The 21,277-nt window shown below is 33.0% G+C and overlaps 1 protein-coding gene across 1 annotated transcript; it reads right to left on the bottom strand.

The window, feature by feature from the left end:
- Positions 1–845: 845 nt before the first annotated feature.
- LOC147808109 (uncharacterized) lies at positions 846–17,728 on the bottom strand. The gene is made up of 2 exons (XM_087166594.1): positions 11,354–17,728; positions 846–9,685 (listed from the first exon to the last, which is right to left on the bottom strand). Exon 1 carries the CDS (start codon positions 16,429–16,431, stop codon positions 14,545–14,547), a length of 1,887 nt encoding a protein of 628 aa, XP_087022720.1. The 5' UTR covers positions 16,432–17,728; the 3' UTR covers positions 846–9,685; positions 11,354–14,544.
- Between the last annotated feature and the right edge of the window lie 3,549 nt (positions 17,729–21,277).

Here is a 21,277-nt window from a genome sequence, read left to right as displayed (position 1 = left end):
AAAATAATCTATTAATATTAATTAAGCCTGTCCTCAATAAGGCAATGCTCTAATTTAAAAGAACTATTATTTCTTATGTTCACACTGACAAAATTATGTGGGAAATTGCATTATTTAACAATTATAAAACATAGGTTTAATAACATTGATACACAACACACTAAAATAGTAATGCAATTATTTATTTATTAAAATGTTTAAGCATCTCGGGTCTTCAGCTATTACACGGTTTAAATGTTCTTGAAATTAATTCTACTTGCACAGACAGCAGCCTCATCTTTAGACTTTACTCCTCAATTCTATGTATCGCTCCTCTTTTCTTCTCATTATTTCCATCTCCAGTTTATTCTTTTCTTCAATGGAACAAGCAGCTTTTTGGGCGGCAGAGGGGGCAGATTTTTTGGCCTGTTTGCGGAACATTGAGAAGCTCGGTTTGAAGGTGCAGGAGTTTCCTCAGTTCCTGCCACCAGGGAAGGACATGGTGTTGACGTTAACTGTAATTCTTAATCCTGTAATATTCAAAGTAAATTTGACATAGTGTTACATTACATGAAAATTAAATCCAGTTACGAAGTTTATTTTCTGATGGTTGTTAAGATATTTGCGAACACATAGTTTATTTCTTTTAGCATGTATAGTAATGCAGAAACTAATAACTGTTTTTTTAACCGCCTCCCGGATTAACTCGAGTCCTGAGTTAACTAGGGTACGTATTATATTGCAAATATTTATATAGAACTTATAGGTCTAGCAGAATTCATCAATATGCTTTGTTTTATCATATTTCTATTTATAACAATCTGCTGAGAGTGTAAGTTTGCAAATTTTTGTTTGGAGTTTTGCTATTTTTGGGACAGTAGACTTTTTTTTTGTATAATTGTATATACACTAGTTAATGAATTTATATGGGGGAAAAATGGTGTTCAAAAGTGAAAATAATGCAGATAATTTTTCAGATTATGAAGATGTAAACATATTGTGATGTTGCTACATCACACGTGCGACGATATTCAACTCAATAGTTTTTTCAGTTTTAGTTCATTTAACCACATAGCCTTCCACTAAATTTAAATTGAATTTTCATATCGATTATTGCCACCTTAACTTTAAACGAGTAGCGCTTTGCTCTTTTTCCGCGTGCCTTCTTTGCGTCAGTTTGGGATAAAAAGTTACCTTTTTTTTTTCTCGCGGCGACTTTCTGTGGTTTATGGCCGCCAGTTGTAATTAGTTTTGGCTAGCTGTGTCATAACAGTGCTTGCTGTATTGTTGTTCAAAATCTTTTTGAGAGTGCGTGTATGTGACTTTTGCGCGTTTGTTTGAGATTGCGCTTTATTTTGTATGTATTTACAGCTTTTATTTTAGGGATTGCAAAGTATTATCAAATATCTTCTTGTAAGTTAATTTTTTTTTTACTCTTTATCTTGATTTTTGTTCACGTGTGAAATTAGTATGGTAATTTAAAATTAACTCCAATAACAATCATTTGTTGTATCATCTATTATTTCTACCACGTGTTTTAATGTAAAAAATACATTTCCTACATAATAATGTAGCAATGTGTACACGTGTACTATATAATAATTTCTTAATTCCTACATGTGTAATAGTTGAATTTAATTACTAGTGTTAAATATGTTTCACGAGTTTCAATACTAATTTAAAAATTATTTATTCCTGATCTTGATACTACAAAATTCTTTGATTAAAGTTAATAGTATCACTTGTAGTATAGAGAATACTAATTGTATACTCTTTACAATATTAATGCATTCAAGTACTTCAAATTTATCATGTACATTTTGATATAACAAACTTGTAATTAATACTCAATGTAAATAATATTTTGGATATTTTCTAATAGAGCAATTTATAACATAACATACTAAAAATACAGCCAATGATGTGGGCAAGAATTTTACTGGAAAAAAAGTGATAATCGATTTTTTAGCATTTTGATTGGAGTAATCACTATAATACTAAGTCTAAATAACTACTATGTACTTAAATAACTACTATGTACTTAAAAACTAATAATTATGATTTTTATATATTTGTTATTTCGTGGCTTATGATGATGATTGTTTTCTTTCATATATAATTTTTTTAGCGAGATGAAAGTTTTAATCATCGGTGACTCCATGTGTAAGTATTTAAGACCCCATATACCTGATAATGTTATTAGGCATAAGGTACATGTAAGGAGTTTCCCTGGATTTAAGATAAAAGGTTTTTTGAGAAGGTAAAAGAAAATGGATTTGTCCTTCATATTGGTAAGTAACTTATCAGTACTGGTTTAATTTGGATTATTGCTGTTTATTATTAGCATTTTATAATTTTAAATTTATTTTTTTATTGTGATAATTTTTGTTTAATAGTGAATACCAGGAGTGTAATGACGAATGAACCGAATAATTTTAATTTCCTATGTATCCTATTGAAATATTACCTAAGTAGTGATAGATCAGTCCAAATTTAAATTAATCAATTTTAAGGGGAGTCGGTATGCCCTATACCAACAATGTTAAAATGGCAAACTTTATCTACCTTTTTCTTAAAAAGTATTCAACATAGACACTTGAAATTTTTAATGGAGCTTAATTAGACTTTTTTACATATACTGAGGTGATAATCATACACATAAATATACTTTTTATTTAAGAAAAAAATAATTACTGAGCACTACTGTAAAATACCTGTTTTCGACTAGTTAAAAAAAAAATTCATGAATTATCTCAAAATTTTCACCTCAGTATATGTACTTATACATAATAAATATATATTCAAAATTTCAAAGCAGTGTCATTTATAGTTCCTGAGAAAAAGGTACACGAAGATTGAAAAATGTCATTTCAAGAAAATGCAGTTTAAAGTAAAAATCATAGATTACTAAAATATTCTGACAATGTTTCTAAATATTTTTTCATTTTCTTTAGTTGTTACCTATGCCCTACTTATTTTTATTTGTTTAAAATTCTTTGTTGTTATTTTGGTCACAAAAAGTACGATTTACTCGCACAAAATACATGATAAATCACAACGACAATGTTAAAATTATAAATGTATTCACTTTCAAAAAATGCTAACTATAAAAACTTATCTAATAAAGACTAAATAACCACAAATAATTATTCCTAAAGTAATACTCAATAATTATAAGTTAATGTATCATATTTTTAAACAGGTTAATAATGCACAAAATAAAACTGTATCAAAATGTTGTACGAATCAATGTAAAAAAAAAAGAAGCTATATTGCAGCACTAGCAAAACCCAATTAAAATACACCAGGCCCATAGCCAGATTTTTGTGGATCTTTTTGCATTTTATCTTCCTCAAATTTTCTTTTCAGTCTTTTTTCCTTTGTTTGCTGACAAAAGGCATATTTTGCCCGCAATAGTTTCTCTTTATCAAAACACTTCATCGCAGCAATACAATTATCTCCTGGCTCTATTCCTAATGCCTGAAGAATATGTAGCTTCGATGCATTACCATCATTAAAACTGCATACAGCATCTAACACACCAAGCGAAAGAGCATCAATATCAATAAATGTTCCTTTTAGTATTCGCGACCATATGACATTGTTAAAACTCTCATTTGGGTTCTGCGTTTTTCCATGCAGACATTTTTGAAGAAGATCTGGATGGGATAAGTCCTTGAATATTGAACGCATAGCTTCAACAACTGCAGGCGGAAGACTGTTTTTGTGAGTATAAGTTTTCTTTACGACTTCAGCCTTCTTAAAAACACACCACGAATCAGCACCACTAGAACAAAACATATGCCGGGGTAGATCGTCAGTTGATTGCGTATGCATGTAAATTGCCCATATAGCTTGACGCATGTCTTTGACACTTCCTATATTTCTTCGTATGGCAAGGCCATAGTAAGTTTGAATTTTATCGATTACACAATCTGTAAGGCGGTTTTTCCCAGATATCCCTTTGCCATCACTTAGTTTTTTCCCCTTCAAATCACATTTAAGCCGGCGAAGTCTTGAGCCCATACGCTACATTACATGCCCAATGCACTCAAGTTTCGTGACTGGATATGCATCTCCATACACATTTTGTCTCTTGATGCTATCAAAGGCTTTGGAGTCTCCATCCCCTAAGTAAGTGGTATAACGTAGGTCATGGAAAGATAAAGATCGTTTAAAAATTCGTAAAGCACCTTCTACTCCCATAAGCCCACTAGAACCTTCAAAGTTTTCCTTGCAGCTACTTTCATGTTTATTTTTGTTTCGGCATCTACAATACTTAGATAAAACTTCTACATCTAACGCTTTGCCAGTGTCTACACTCGTAACAGAAACAGCACCATTCAATGACGTGAAGCCTCGCTTCTGCCGTCAACTGCCACTGCTACGCTATTATCATTATTATTTTCCAATTTACTTTCACTTGCAGCTTCTTTCATGGATACATCTGACACTTGCTGCACAGCTGTCAAGAGTCTCTTATTGTAAAGTGCAAATCTTGTAGGTGGTTGAGGTAAATTCATAACGGCTGAAAACATTCTACCTGCTTCAGCACCTTTACCAATGGAACGCATGGCATATACATATCTTGTATTTATGGTTACTATCTGACTGTTTTTATGAAAACCAGATGTCCAGAATTTATGTTCAAAAGAACATTCATTACATTTTAAAAGGCATAACAAAGCCAATCCAGAATTTGGCTTCAAAATTCTAAGATCAAGTCTAGTGTTACACACCTTGCATCGAACAACATTTTTAAATATATCTGCAAATATATTCATATCCACCAATGCATTAATTAAACCATTGTCTTCTTGGAAAAACAGGAAAGAATCATCCAAATTCGGTACTTTCTTTTCTTTAGCAAAAAGTTCCACATCAACATCACTTTTCTTTTCAGAAACCAACTTCCTTTCACAATAAAAACCTTAACGTTTTTTAAAATGTTTAGTTGATCGAGGCATATTTATGTTACAAAATTAAAGCAACAAATTAAAATAAAAGCAATGATTGCAGATGTATAATCTCAGTTGTTGTTTAAAAAATTCGCAAATAATAACGCTCAACGTGCTCGATAATCAGATGATTAATGAACACAAAAGCTGAGTTATTGACTACAGTTATTGTAAATTTTCAAATATATGTTGTTAGCTTGTAGCTTTCACATTAGAAATAAAAGTTTATCTTTATCCAGGGAAAAATATAAAAAGAATGCAAGAATTCACTATGATGTCATAGAATTGACTCTTCTGTTTTCGTTTTGAGATGTCAAATGTGGGCGTGGCACAGCCAATGGATCGTTTGTTTACATTTTGAAATCTGAATTTAACTAACTTCTGTTGTTGTTGCTAATTCCCATCTGGTCTGACGGGGTCAGACCAGATCAATGAATCCATTGATATTGAGAAAATCCAAAACCAGAATGGGAGAGGAATGAATATCGTTCCAGTCCAGCCCTAAACAGATCAAGATGTGCTCAGGTGATGCCTGGTTTTGTTGGCATTTAGGGCAAAGAGGAAAGATCTTTTGATTTGCGGAAATTGTGAGACTTTTCAGGAGTCCACTGGCTAGTCGGGATAGGCAGGTGTTGGTTTGCCTGTCACCAGTGAGAGATAGAGTCCTGGTCTTTTTGCTTTATACCAGTAGTGAATAGGTGGAAGCAGCCACTTTTGTTTGTTCTGGGCCTTTTGCCTTACAAAAAGTTCAAGGTATGTAAGCTCTGAGGTGGAGGGGACTGGATGGTCTAGTCCCTTCTTTGCAAGAGTGTCAGCCAACTCGTTGCCGTGGATATCGACGTGGGACGGGATCCATTGAAAGTGGACCTTATGCTGTTGGGAAATGAGCTTTACTTTTTGTAAGATCGAAAAACTGGTTTTATCTCCAATGAGGGCCCAATTTTTGAGGTGTTGAATTGAACTACGGCTGTCAGATAGTATCCAAGTATTTCCAAGGTGACCTTCACTCAAGATTTTCTCTAGTCCCCTGTCGATTGCAATTAGTTCGCTTCGAAAGACGGAGCAAAAATCGGGGTTTAGTTGATGAAGAGTGTAGTTCTCTCGAGGTGTTTCAATAAATACCCCACTGCCAGTCTGTCTATCCATTTTACTGCCATCAGAGAATATTTTGATGTCGTTTGGAGGGATTTTATTGATGATTTCCAGGGACATTGTCTGAGGAAGTCAGGCGCACAGTCTTTCTTGTCAAGCATGGTAGGGAGGCTTTCATGAAAACTAACATTGGAAAGATCCAAGCAAGTACTAACATTGCTATGAAGATAAAGAGGTTCAATATTTTCAGCGATTAACAGTTGTGATTAACATGACTAAAAGGACTGTTTTTCTTTAGCCTTTGATTGCAGGTCCAGTTATTTAGGTAAATAGCAGTTAAATTGCCTTGGTCTAAACTGGAAAGTTCATTGTAATATTTCACTAAATTAGCTTGCCTTCTGAAGTTAAGAGGTTGCAGATCTGCTTCGTAAAGAACGATCTCTGAAGGGCAGTTTCAGTCCAGTGATGATGCGAGCGGCGCTCAGTTGAACCTTTTCCAATTTGTTTAAGTTAGATTGAGAAGCACAGCAGTAGACAGGATAGCCATATTCAAGAATTGGTCGAACAAGAGCCTGGTAGGAAGTCCTAAGAGTAGTTGCATCTGCTCCCCAATCCCTACCAGCGATACACTTAATAATATTTAGGCGCTTCCTAGCCTTCGAGACAATATAATCAATATGTTTGTTACTTGTAAATTCGGGATCGAGAATGTATCCCAGGTATTTTGGGTGTTTCTCGTAGGAGAGCTTCTGGTGTTTGAGAAACAAGGATGGTTCATATTTATAAAGTCGCTTATTAGTAGTGAAGAAGGTGGTTATCGATTTGGTTGGGTTGAAGCTCAATTTGAGTTCATCTGCGTACTTGGACAGGGCTTCTAATGAGTTGTTGAGTCTCGACTCAATCTCGGCAACGTCGTCACCGCTACCCCAAAGAGCAATATCATCAGCGAACATTCCGATGCGAGTCCCGAGAGAAACAGTTTTCTCAATTCCGGCCATGTACAGAGTGAATTAACTAACTTCTAGTTTTGGTAAACACAAAATTATATATCGTTGGAAAGGTCTTGAATTGAATATTACAAAAATGAAAAAATCTCAAAACCGATTTTTTGAAAGTTTAGGGGGTACTGACTCCCTTAATTTCAGGTTCAAATGACTGTGATAAAGACGCCAAAGAAAATTTCTCTGCATACCAGCAGTTGCTTAAGGAAGTGGAGGTTGAGAATCCACACTGTCAGATTTTTATCACCAAAATATTCAAACGAAGGCCAAATGGCTTTTTACCAGTCCAACAACGGCTTTCTGAAAGGCGGAGATTGAGAAACTGGAATTCAAATGTTGAAGCCTTAAATGAAATGTTAAGTAATGAAGCCATGAGGAATGCAAATCTCCACTTTTGCTGTTCTCCTAAAGTCACTTGGGACAGATACTTGGGGTGTGATAGTGTCCATTTTGATAGGACAGGAAATGAGATCTTTGCTGAGTACATCACTGATATTTTGTCTGGATACTTTGCATGGCTTTTAAAATGCGAAACTGAAAGAACAGGTCTGTTAAGTACTGTATAATTTTATTTCCAATTTTTTTTTCTTTATTGACGTGTGTTTTCTTTGGTATTTTTTGAAGAAGATATTTAATGTATCTTTTTATGTGTGAGGCTTAAAATGGTCTACTTTTCTCATATCTGTTGTTGCTAATAGCATTTAACATTAGTTTATAGATTAATTATTTTGTTTATATTAGAGAGTGGTTAAATATAATTTTTCTTTGGTAGAATGGTTGCTGACACGTAAGTTTTTATTTTTGTTTGTCATATTAAAAGGTTAGTTTACACTAAACTTGGCTAATAAATTTTAAGTACTAAGTATTTTAAGTATTAATTACTACTAAGTATAAGTGTTTCATTTTATAATCTCTTCAAGTTGTAAGTTTTTGAATGTAATCCCTTTAAAAGATTTAAATTTGAAGCTTAAATTAGTTTTATGTAATTATGTAGCTATGTTTATGTATCTATGTTATATTGATTATGACTAATTATTAAGCAAAGTTACTTATTGTGTAGGTAGGTTTCTTTTATATTGTTGTGAAAATTTTAGACATTGTTTTGATGAGGTTATCTGACCAAAGAATTTGTTGTGATTTGTCAAGCTGTGTATGTGAGGTCTATGGTTTTTATTTGGTTTTACATCTTATAGATTTTGATTTATTTTTGTGTTTAGTAGTGCCCTTGTCTTCTAAGACACCTGTACTCAAAGTCGCTCAGCACTCGGAGGCACCAAAGGCGGAAAGAAAGCAAGAACTTTATTCTGCCATTTTAAAGAGGTAAATAGTTTTTGAACCTTTGGTGCTATTTTTTAAAATTTGCACTTGTCAGCAAAGCAAGTTCAGTAACACAATTTAGTTTTAAACATGTGGTATTAGCTTATTGCTAGTAAAGCTAATAACCAAGGTATTTTCTGTTAATACAAATAATAAGTAATATGATTAAGATTAATCACATTTATATTAATCCATCATTTTAATTCGAATGTTAATATTGTGATAATGATTTTAGAGTTATTCCCGTTTCTGATCTTCCATGTGAAACAAGGATTCGAGCTCAGATGAACCATCCACATCTGTTATTTTGCCCCTTGCCACTGAATTGCATAGTGAGGCTAAGTGTTACAGCAGTTCAGGCTGGACTCTTGTTGGCCGAAGGAATTTATATTATATGTGATTTGTTTACTGATTTTTAAGGTTTGATGGAGGCTATAATTTATTTATTAATTCCTTTCTAGGCTTGGATATAAAGGACTAAAATTTTCATCATTGTAAGTGACATTTTATGTTTGTTAGTGTAGTTTATCAAGTTAATGTTAATATTCATTCTATGAGAACTAATAAATGATTTGGATGTTTTTTTTCGATCAGTGTTGGGCTTATGACAAGATTTTATATTTTCTGGCTATGAGTGATTGTTTTGTATTATAGGTGTGAGGAAGTACCATGCCCAAAAGGATTGACTTGTTCTGGAGCTAAAGAAGACTATGCTGATACTGATTGTACAGTTTCTCAGTAAGTTTTTTTCTTCCTTCCTTTAAAGGTTCTCCTTTCTATTTTATTGTTCTACTGTGTAGATTTTCATTGTGTTATAGATATAAGGAAGCATTTTATGTTGCAAAAGTCTAGAACAAATCCAGTTGTCTCTAAATATTTTTTTCTTTTTATAAATATTCTCCATTTACAATTCGTCCATCTACAACTGTTTGTTTTTGTAAACTGAAACCACCTCTTTATATTTATAGGTTTGCCTCTTTCTATGGCAAAAAGTCTAAGAGAAGGGATTGTTCTGTTGTTACTAAAGTAAAGAATGCGGGTTCTAAAGATACAATTTCTGGGTTAGTGTTATTTTCTTCTTTCTCCAATACTTTCTAAGTATTGTTCAGAATTTTGCTCATTTCTGTTTAATCATTTTGCTTTGTAGTTTTCTTTTTTTTTTTGCATTATAAATGTGAAGAAGCATTTATCAATGCCAGAGCCAAGAATATGTGCAGTAGTTTTTTAAATATGTTTTTTTTTTAAATATAATGCTTTTGTCTGCAATTAATGTTTGCATCTGCAATTAATTGTAGTTTATATACAGTGGCAGTCAAAACTATTCGTACACTTAAATTACTAACTTCAAAAGTGAATAAAAATTGAAATTGCGTAAAAATTAATTGAAATTTTCAAAAAATCTTAATGTTTTTCAAGTTGTTGCATGAATGATTTGAATTTTTAAGAGGAAATTTTTAAATTTGGTCCTAAAGAGCTCCTCGATAGAGTGAGAATTTGAATCTCACCACTAAACCTCGTGCTTCAAAAGTATTCGTACATCCACATTTCAAGTCGTAAAATAGTAAAATTAAGACAATTTGTGCGGCAAATATCGTTTGTGGGAATATATTTGGCGAGATTTTATATTATTCTTACTTTTACCGCTTTATCTGTTTCATTCTTATGTTTACTAGCTTTGAAACTCGCATTTTTTGTTGTCAATCATACAGCTTTAAATTGAGATGGCTCGGAAGGGAAAAGAAACTTCTCTCGCTGAAAGAAAACTGATAATGAAACTACATAATAACTGTAACTCTTTAAGAAAGATATCACTTGCTATTGGAAGACCCCGATCTACAGTGCAGAGTGTTATAGATCGACATTGCCAACGCAATACTGTTGAAAATATTCCACGAAGTGGACGCCCAAAAATTCTCAGCATTAAGCACAGACGCTTACTCGTAAGATTGATTAAGAAAAATCCAAAATTGAGTGCCCCGGCAGTAAAATCAGAACTCCTCAAACAGGGAATTTCGATCTCGGTAAGTGCTATACGCCGCACTTTTAACGAATCAGGATTCCATGGTCGAGTATCTCGAAAAAAGTTTTTTGTGTCGGAAGTTAATAGAAAGAAACGAATGTCTTTCGTCAAACAGCATGTTAATAAAAATCCTGATTTCTGGAACAGGGTTATATTCTTGGATGAGAGCAAGTTTAACGTGTTTGGATCTGATGGCAGACAAATTGTGTGGCGTAAAAAGAATACAGAGCTACAACCAAAAAATTTGAGTGCGGCAGTAAAGCATGGCGGTGGTAACATTCTAGTTTGGGGATGTATGAGCGCACATGGAGTGGGTAAATTGCACATCATTGATGGGATTATGGATCACAAAAAGTACATTGACATTCTAAAAAGTAATTTAAATTCTAGCCCTTCACAAATGGGTCTTCAAACTAACTATATATTTCAACAAGACAATGACCCTAAGCATACAGCTTATAATGCTAAGCTCTAGGTATTATATAACACTCCCGAAGGACTCAACACACCTCCACAATCACCAGACATGAATCCTATTGAGCATTTGTGGAGTATTTTAGACGACAAAATCAAAAATCGAGGAGTAAAAAATAAAAATCAGCTGAAAACCGCCATATTGGAAGAATGGGCATCAATTACACCAGATATTACACAGAAGTTGGTAGATTCAATGCCAAGTCGAATGAAAGCAATAATTAAGGCGAAAGGGTATCCTTCTAAGTATTAAACTGTGATATACTATATAATTTTAGGGAAATTTCTTAAGTGTACGAATACTTTTGACACAAAAGTTTTGATAATTAATTTCTATTTTTTTATATTTTTTTTCTGTAATTGTTTTACAAGAAAACTTCTTTCGATTAAATTGCTCAAAAATAAAGGATACAAGGCCTGGTATCTGTGTTTAATGACGTAGTATAATTAATAAAATACTATGAAGCGATGAGCACTTCAAAATTCATTGTACGAATACTTTTGACTGCCACTGTATGTGTATGCTTATATATTTTTATGCATGTGGCATGTGGATTAATTTATTTCAGTTGCAGAAAGTCCAGAAAGAATTGTGATATTGTATAGTTTCCAATAAAAAGAGTAAAAGTTCTCAGGATACAGCCTCTTTGTTAGTTTCATTTTCTTTCAACAAAAAAAATTATCCTCTGTTAGACACAGTTGTTCCAAACATACAATAAATTGCCTTTGTTTGAATGTATACGCAGACTTCATTAAAAATATATGTATGTTGAAAAATATGTTACTACATATACATTTATTTATTTCAGGCGCAATAAGTCTAGGGGAACTGTAGCAAAGGAGGAAAAGACTGCTTCTGGATGTTCAATTTCTGGGTTAGTGTTTTATTCTTTCTGCCATAGTTGTCTGAAAGTGTCTTTCATAGTTTTGTTCTTTCCTGTTAACAAATTAACTTCCCTTCTATTTTATATACCAGTCATAAGAGCTCTGTTACTTAAAATTCTCACTCTACCTATAATTTTTTCTTTAAAGTTCATCTAAATTTAATTTCTCGCATGATGTGGGTAAAAAGTTGTAATGTTATTCTAAAAATTGTTCTTGATTGTGTGTAGGAAATGATTTATGATATTGTATTAGTAGTTAATTTTTTAACTTTTGCTATGTTTTAGGTGTCATAAGGAAGCAGTCCTAACTGTAAAGGATAGAAATTCTAAGGCCAAAGTTAGTGCAGAGTACTCAATAAACCGGTAAGTTATTTTATCTTGATTATTTTCTCTGTAATTCAAGACTCATAATCATAGTTATCTATTTTTGAACAGTCTACTTTTCATGACTCTCTTAACCACTTTAATTTTCTCTTCTCTGTACATATTGCTATTTCTTTTTAGTTAAAGATAAACTGCGAAAGTTTACATGCATTGTGTATTTTACTTCTTTCAGCACTATGCAACATAAAAGATATGCAAAGTTTGAATTTGGATAATGAATCTACAAGAACATATTCAAATTTTAAGAAAGATTTCTAATGATGGAAAAAGTTTCTATTCATACTACACTTGCCAATTTACCAGATCATTGAAAAAAGTAGCTGAAAGAAAGACTAGTAGAAAAAATGTAAAAGGAGTTATACCTACCGATGTAGCTTGTATGGCCCGAATAATCTGTTGTGAGAAACCAGATGGAATTGCTGTTCAGTACTTTTCTAACCATAATCATGCATTGAGCGAAGAAAATATTAAGTTCCAACATCTTAAGAAGACATTTCGAAATTTTGTTAAGGCAAGTGCTCAACTAGGAATCCCAGCTTCTAAGGTTATTGATAGTGTTCGAGTTGATCGGAATATGAGAGATGAAAATGATTTAATTATTAAGGAGTCACTTCTTACGAACAGTAAATTAAAATATTATTATGATACTGTCAGGTCCTCTTCATTACTTCATAAAGATGATGCAATGGCTGTCCATCTTTTGGTAAACGATATGATGCAGTGGGAATATAATCCTGTCCTGTTGTATAAACCTCAATTTCAAGTTGTTGTTTTAGGTCCTACAGATGTGAATATTGACTTACCTCAAGATTCATTTGTTTTAGGTATACAGACAGCCCAACAAAACGAAATTTTGTGTATTGATTCCACACATAAAACTAATGAGCATGATTTTTATTTACTTAATTTATTGGTCCAGGATGAATATGGGTATGGTTATGCGGTTGCACATTTTATTGCTAGTAAATTAGATAAAGAGATTATGATTTCTTGTTTTACCAGCATTAAAGTCAGAGTCAGAGACTTGCAGGTAACAAATGTTATGACAGATGATGACAAGACTACTGGCCCTGCGTTTCAGTAGTTTTTGGCAGTGAGTTTCACCATCTTTTATGCAAATGGCATATCCATAGGGCTTGGAATAGGAAACAATGAGAAAAGAAATATATGCATGTTTAGTTTCTATTCTAGAAGAGCCATCCATTAATAAATTTAATGATATGATAGATTATTTCAAAAGAAGATATATTGTCAAGGAGCCTATATTTGTTAATTACTTTATTGATAATTATTGTACGCAAAATAGATGACCTCTCTGGAGTATGTGTCATCGTCAATTTCCGCATGCGAATACTGATACAAATATGTATTGCGAATCTTTTCACAATAAATTAAAGACACATTATTTAAAACGTAAATTCGATCGAAGGATAGATGTATTAAAGATAGAAGACACATATTCAGAGCATAAGTTAAAAAAAGGCAATGGGTATTCCACGCTGTTCACATCCTCCTACATATTATAAGCGACATGATAGAATGAAAATAAAAGACGAAGATGTTGAAAAAATAACAGAAAATACCTGGCTAGTGAAATCTCAGAGAGATATTAAAATTAAGTATAAAATAACAAAACTTATGGAAGAATGCCTTAGTATTAGTGAGTGTTACACAAAGTGTATTAAATTGCCTTGTTTAAATCTTTGTATGCATATGTATAAATGTGAATGCCTAGATAATCATCCTATTTGCAAGTATATACAGTCGGTAAAAAAAGTATTGGCACATCAATATAGTTTCAAATATTCACGCAACGAAAAGTTCTAACTTTACCAATTAAACTATATTACACTCAATTTTCAAATGAAAACTAAATCACAAAATATAAAATTCCCGTCATTGTTAATAAAATATTTCCATAGAAAAAACGCATTTTATTTTACAAAAAAAATATTGGCACACTCGAATTGCATTACTACCACTACAGATAAGAAGAATAAAACCTTATATTCACTTACTGAAACCGATTTATAACTTGTACTAAGACTAGAGTATTAAGTTACGTTCAGTGTTATTTTGAATTTCTCTATTCATTAAGTATGAGTTCGAAGAAATGTGAAATTCCAGGCTCCACTCGAGAAAAGATAATATGTCTCCGTGAATTAGGATTGATTGATTGAATGTAGAAGTTTTATGGCACAAGATCCAAAGGAGGATATGCTGCGCCAAACAATTTGTTGAGTTAGATCTAATGGTAAATTGCACACAATAGTTTCATTGTCGTAAAATAAATGAAACGAATAAGATTGTTTATCTCAAGACACGTATTTTTAAAAGTTCATAAAATCAATAAAAGCGTAATTCTATAAAATACACAGAAAAGGTAAAACGGTTCATGGGTAGGAAATAAGAGTGAATAAAATCAGATAAAACAGTTATATACAATATAAAATACCAATAGCTCGCAGAAATGCGAAAATGTTAGGATGATGAATATCATCTAACAAATCCTTCATACATAAAATCGTGCTATTAAAAAAGGTAAGACGATGTCGGTTAAAACAAGGACAAATGGTTAAAATGTGATGAACCGTAAGTAAAGTATTGCAAGAGTCGCATTTGGGAGGAGATTCTCCAAACAACAGATGAAGATGCGTGAGTCGAGTGTGGCCGATTCTGAGACGATTAAGCTTTACATCTGCATTACGTAAACGTAATACAGGTAAGGGGTCTATATATGGTTTGATGTTATGAAGTTTATTTTGAGTTTGAAGGTCCCAATGCTGTTGCCAAAGGGACGAGATGAGCTGTCGAACATGTAGTTTAATGTCTGAGAATGGTACAGATATTGTTAATTCAGTAGTTGCAGATCGTGCTGCAGAATCAGCCAACTCATTCCCTGGGATACCGACGTGACTCGGTATCCAGCAAAATGAAATATTAAATCCCTTCTTGTGAAGAGCGATTAATAAATGATTAATGAAGCATAAAATTGGGTGAGTGTCACTGCGAAAATTTTCTAACTGGTTCAAAACGCTCTTACTATCGGAGTATATAAAATACTTTCGTTCGGAGCGTGAAGAAATCAGCCGCAATGCCAAAAGGATGGCAACAGCTTCCGCAGTGAAGACGGAACAAATATCTGGGATCTTGTAGCTATAAGTATCATCAGCGATGATGACACCACAGCCTACGTATTCCGTCGATTTTGATCCGTCAGTATATACAGGCATATACTCAAAATATTGGTGGCGATGAGAATTGAATATTTGTTGATAAATGATGGATGCAGCATTAGATTTACTGTACAACTTAAAAAGGGGATAAAACTGATATGGTGAGATGATCCATGGTGGTATGAGAAGATGATCTATTAATTGTGTTGGCACCTCACAAATGTTAAATGTTTGTATGAGAGAACGCACGCGAGCATGAAATGGACGGACATATGAAGGTTTAGCGTCATACAATCGTTCCAAGCTTGATGGAAGGACATCGTGTTTTAGAGGGTGAGATTTGCAGGATTTCACACGATAGTAATACGCTAAAGACAATTGCATGCGACGAAAATCGAGAGATGATTGGTGACAAATGACATATAAACTCTCTACTGGTGAGGTGCGGAATGCACCACTACATATACGTAAAGCCGTATGATGTACTGTATCTAAACGCCTTAAGTTGGAAGCAGTAGCAGTACCATAGACTGCACAAACGTAATCTATACGTGATAGTATTAACGCTTTGTACAGTCTGAGTAGGGCGATACGATCCGCACCCCAAGAAGTATTCGACAAAACGCGTAATATATTCAAAGTCTTCTCACACCGTTTTCTTAGATGTAAAATATGAGGCTTAAAAGTGAGTTTGTGATCAAATATAACACCTAAAAACTTTAATTCGGATACAACGGGTATAGTAATGTTGTTAATAGATATAACAGGATCAAAATGTATTCTGCGTAATTTAGAAAAGTGAATGCAAGAGCTTTTAGCGGGTGAAAGGGCATGACCATTTTGCTCACACCATTCCACAATTTTATTTACAGTCAACTGCAGTTGACGCTCAATGACGCGCATGTCAGATCCTGTACATGACACGTTCAGATCGTCAACATATAGTGAACCAAATACGGAAGGAGGCAGCACGTTCAAGATTTGTGATACATGAATAATGAAGAGTATGACACTTAAAACACTGCCTTGAGGGACGCCTTCAGTCTGACTGAAGAGATCAGAAAATGTAGTTCCCAGCTTTACTCGAAAATACCGCTTCGACAGAAAGTTCTTGAGAAAGATGGGTAGATTTCCACGAAGTCCCATGTCGTAGAGTGTCTTCAAAATTCCGTACCGCCATGTCCGATCGTAAGCCTTCTCAATATCAAAGAAGATAGAGACGAAATCCGTGAATTAGGAAAAAGTTATCGGGATATTGGAAAAAAGTTAAAATTGAGCTTTTCAATAGTTCGTTCAATTATTAAAAAAGTGGAAGAAACAGGATCCACGAAAAATAAACCCCGATCTGGTCGCCCAGTCAAAGTAAATGACAGGGAAAGGAGGCATGTTGTTAAAATGGCCCTAAGAAATCCAACTCAAAGTGCTCGAAATTTAGCCAACGACTTTCGTCAACATCTGGCAAGTCAGTGACGCCACAAACTATTAGAAATGTTCTCCATATGAGTGGTCTTCGGGGTAGGAGGCCAAGGAAGAAACCTTTTATTAGCGAGGTTAATAGAAAAAAGAGACTTGAGTTTGCTCTGACCTATCGAAGTAAGCCAATGGAGTTTTGGAAGCAAGTTATTTTTTCTGATGAGAGTAAGTTTGAAATATTTCGGCCAAAAAGCATTTTAACTGTTTGGAGGAAAAAAGGTACTGCTCTTGATCAGAAAAATATCTTGTCAACAATTAAGCATAGTGGGGGAAATGTGATGGTTTGGGGCTGTATGGCGCATAATGGGGTTGGAAATTTGGAAGTTATTAATGGTAGGATGACAGCTTTATCGTATATAGAGGTTTTGCGCCGTAACTTGAAAAGCAGTGCTAGAAAATTAGGCCTCCAAGACACCTATATATTCCAGCAAGATAATGATCCTAAACATTCCGCGAATGTAACAAGGGAATGGTTGCTTTATAATGCACCAAGAAGGCTACGCACTCCCCCCCCCCCAATCTCCTGATCTGAACCCGATCGAACATCTTCGGCACCATCTGGATCAAGAAGTAAGGAATAACCACATTACGGGAAGAGATTCTTTAGAATCTACATTGATTCATTCCTGGAATAATATTTCCTCAGATATTACCAAAAAGTTAGTAGAATCTATGCCACGAAGATTAGAAGCAGTCATTAAGGCCAATGGATTGCATACTAGATATTAAAAAGCAAATCACCGATAATGAAAAATGTTTTTATTTGTTTCACTAAGTGTGCTAATACTTTTTTTGCAAAAATATAATATTGTTTTTTTGTTTTAAATTCTGTAAAAGCAAGTGTGCTTTTTATTTTCACCTACTTTTGTTTTTACTATAATAAAGGTAAAGAAAATCCTAGTTTGGATCAGTTTGGTTATTTTATCTTGTAAGAATTTTAAATTAGCTTAGTGTGCTAATACTTTTTTTGTCAACTGTACATAAAATACATTCTATAAGTTTCCGACAAATGCCATTCATTAAGCTTAGTTCAAAGGAAGACATTGACACAGATGAAGACAAGACAGCATATTTACCAAACCATGCTTTAAAGGTTGTTAAAGCAAATTATGATAAATTAGAAGAATCTTTACAAGAACATGAATCAAAGATAGATGTTAAAGTGAATGCAAATGAAAATAGAGAGTTGCTTTTGACAAATATTACTTTGGGTCACGTAGAATTCCCTCCTACTATGGTACGCTCAAAAGGAGCAGCTTTTAATTTTTATTCGGATGTGGAGGCTAAAATGAAAGAAAACGGTATTTTGTTGAATAGGTTAGGTAGTTTAGTACAAGATAAAACTATTCAGAGCACCATTTTACCATTCATAAATAATAGTTTAAAAAATTTGATTTCTTTGTGTGAGGGATTGCAAGGGCAAGATAAACTTCAAAAACTGCAGAGTTTTTCTCCTACATTGAATATTTCACCCAATCGGCATTTAGATAAGCAATTAGTTTTTAAGCGTGCATCTAGAAAACCAAAGCGAAAGGCTGTTGGATATCCTAATGATTTTCTTAAAAGATTAGCTCGTGATTGCTTAGAAGAAGATAATTCTATATTTATTGATAGTAAAGATGAAGTATGCAAGAGATTAAGAGGTTCTTTTACTCCCAAAATGGATTGTGTTACTAACTATAGTGAGGTAGTTTTGCGTGTGTGTGATATACCACTGCATTTTTATGAAATTAAGTCTTTAAATCCATTTATATCTGAAAGAGACATTGAAACTTTAGTAAAACCTTCGTCGATTTTTGTGAAGGATTGGTTGTATGACAGCATTATTGATGCCTTTAACTCCAAAATTTTACACGATAAAAATTCATTAGCAGCTTCTTGCATGCATTCTCAAGTCTTAATTAGTGGAGGTAATCTTGCCAATGCTTTTAATTTAAATAAATTACAGGGGCGTGATTATTTGTTTATACCAATTAATTTATATCAACATTGGGTTTTGTTAGTTGTTAAATTAAGACAGCGTAAGTTTAATTTCTATGATCCTTTAGGTTTTGGAAATGAAGATCGGTATGTTAAAGTTTTGGATTTGTGGAGGGCCTAATTAAATATTATGATGTCAGAAAGTAATCAATGGCCTGTATTTTATCCTTACCATTTCCATACAAAGCAGGAAGATGCAATGAATTGTGGGGTGTTTATTTCATTAGTAGACTATTAAATAATAAAAATGTAACTGATAAATTTAACGCTGTAGAATTTCGTCACTATATGTATGCTATAATTTCAGGTAATTGTTTAAGTAATGTTAGGTACACTCCATCAGTCGAATCTGATTCATGTAGAACATGTAGGCAAGGCTATATGCATTAGTTAGATTTTATTTATAGTATCATAAATTAATTATAAGATTGTACTAAAATATTAAGGTAATTAGAGGCTTTATAATAGTTATTTTAGTGTAGTGATAATATAATAGTAAGTTTTAGTTTCTTTCATAGTAATTCATCATTTATGTTTCATCTAGATATGCGGGTCGATTTTTAGTGACTATAGGCCTTTTTAATTTTAAATAATTATAAATATTAAATTGACTTTAATTTTAAGTTGCAAAACTCTTCAGGTTGTGTTAAAAGTATTAAGTAATATTTGTCCATTGTTATTTGGGAGACAGATAGGTGGTGAATTACTGCATGGTGCCATATCCATTATTTAAAAGCAATTAATTGGTTAGTATATTTTAGTTAATAGTTATAAGTTAATATCTTTTTTAGCTTAAAATTTTTGTTGGTAGTGAATATTATCAATGGCTATGGCACAAAAGGAATATATGCCTCCTGGGGAACCCGCCTTGTTACATGCTGTTTGGTTGTTCCATATCTGGTTATAAAGATTTTTATTCGATTTAATGTTAATTAACTATGTAATTTTAAATCTTTTAGTGAACGGGTTAAAATGTAGTACACATTACTCGTAAGAAATATTTTGATGATCGGCTTTTTGTGGAAAATTTTTTGTTATTTATGGGAAAGCAAAGTTCTGTAGGTTTTTTTTTTTTTAAGTGTAGGTTCAATTTTTAAATATGTATGGAACAGTCTTATAAAGAGGGTCAACGCATCTGTGTAACCATACCCCCTGGGTGATGTGGAAACTGGTTGCTAATTGCTTTGTCTTTTTTTTTTCCATGCTTACGGGGAACTTGGAGATAGCCAGTTCTACCAGTCAACTGCTCTACTAAATCCACTGTCTTTTGATGGTGTTGAAAGTCCAGTCACTGTTTCCATAGGAAGAAATATTAAAATTTTTGTAAAGATGTTTATTATTCTTAACTTTTGTACTAAATTTCAAATGGAGAAAATGATTATAATGTGATTTTTGTATAATAAATATATCTTTGTAAAATAAACTGTTTTATTTTTATGTAAAAACAGCTGTGTTTGTGTCTGTAATTTTTAGCAAGTTTACATTTTTAATACTCTAAGTGATATGTTGACAGTAGTCAAATTTTTTTTTTTTAAAGAGTTGAATTAGTTTTCGTTTTTATTGAGAATGCAGACTACGTAATCTTAGCATTTAAATATACTTTCCTTAAAAGAGGACTTGTTCCATTAGCATAAGAAATTATTAGGTATGCTTCATTGTTTTATTAAATTTTAAAAGGAAACGTAACTACTTTGCAAAGCAAAACCACTTTGAAAGCGCTTAAGAAACGATATTTTACCTAAAAATGATAAGAAAGAGGAAAAGAAATCCACTATCCTGTGGCACTGCCAGAAAAAAGTGACATTATGACTATGTTACGGTATTCAAGCTAATTGCAATTTAAAGCTATCACAGTAAATTTCTAAGAAATTTTGAAAAAAAAATATTTTTTTATAGAAATGTTTGGAAAAATATTTTTTTTTAATATAAATAATACTCGAAAAATTTGTTGGAAATAAGAAAGCTTAATTAAAGGCAACTGTGAATTCTTGAGTTTATTAACAAACATAAAAGCCAAGATAATTCTTCAAAAAAGTGTTACAGGTTATGTTATGTTGGTATGTTTAAATTATTTCTGTTAATTAGTTATGGGCACAATTTTATTTTTCTTTGGGCACCACGTTTTAATTTAATAATCTCATTCTGTATTTTAATCCATTTTTACTTTAATCAACAACCCCATCTGAGTTTCCCCTTCACCCCTACCCTTCAACACCTTCCAATATTTTTCCTTCACCCCTACTTGAAAATGGATTGCTTCACAGGTGTGAAGAGTTGAACCATAGTAGCGCCGCCTTTGGCGCGGATGCATACACGAGCGGGAAAAGAGCGGCAATTCGTTTTTTTAGGCATTCCCTGTTCTGACGAGCCTGGGTGAAGTTTAGTGAAAATCTTTACTGCGGGAGTGGCTTGCCACGAGCGCTATTAGCTATGCTCGCCTCCGAGGACAAGTCTTTCTATTATTTTCTTTAAAATTTCTATGTGCCCATTTATATTTATGATGATTTTTTTAAGTGATAATTTTTAAGTAATCAGTAGA

The sequence above is a fragment of the Parasteatoda tepidariorum genome, chromosome 6 (assembly GCF_982258835.1).
Source record: "Parasteatoda tepidariorum strain Cologne lab strain chromosome 6, Ptep-v5.0, whole genome shotgun sequence".
In the NCBI taxonomy this organism is placed as follows: Eukaryota; Metazoa; Arthropoda; class Arachnida; order Araneae; family Theridiidae; genus Parasteatoda; species Parasteatoda tepidariorum.
This window is presented reverse-complemented; position numbering and strand designations above follow the sequence as displayed.

Coding starts and splice junctions, on each gene's coding strand:
- LOC147808109 (XM_087166594.1), bottom strand. CDS start 16,431: ATGGGACTTCGTGGAAATCTACCCATCTTTCTCAAGAACTTTCTGTCG.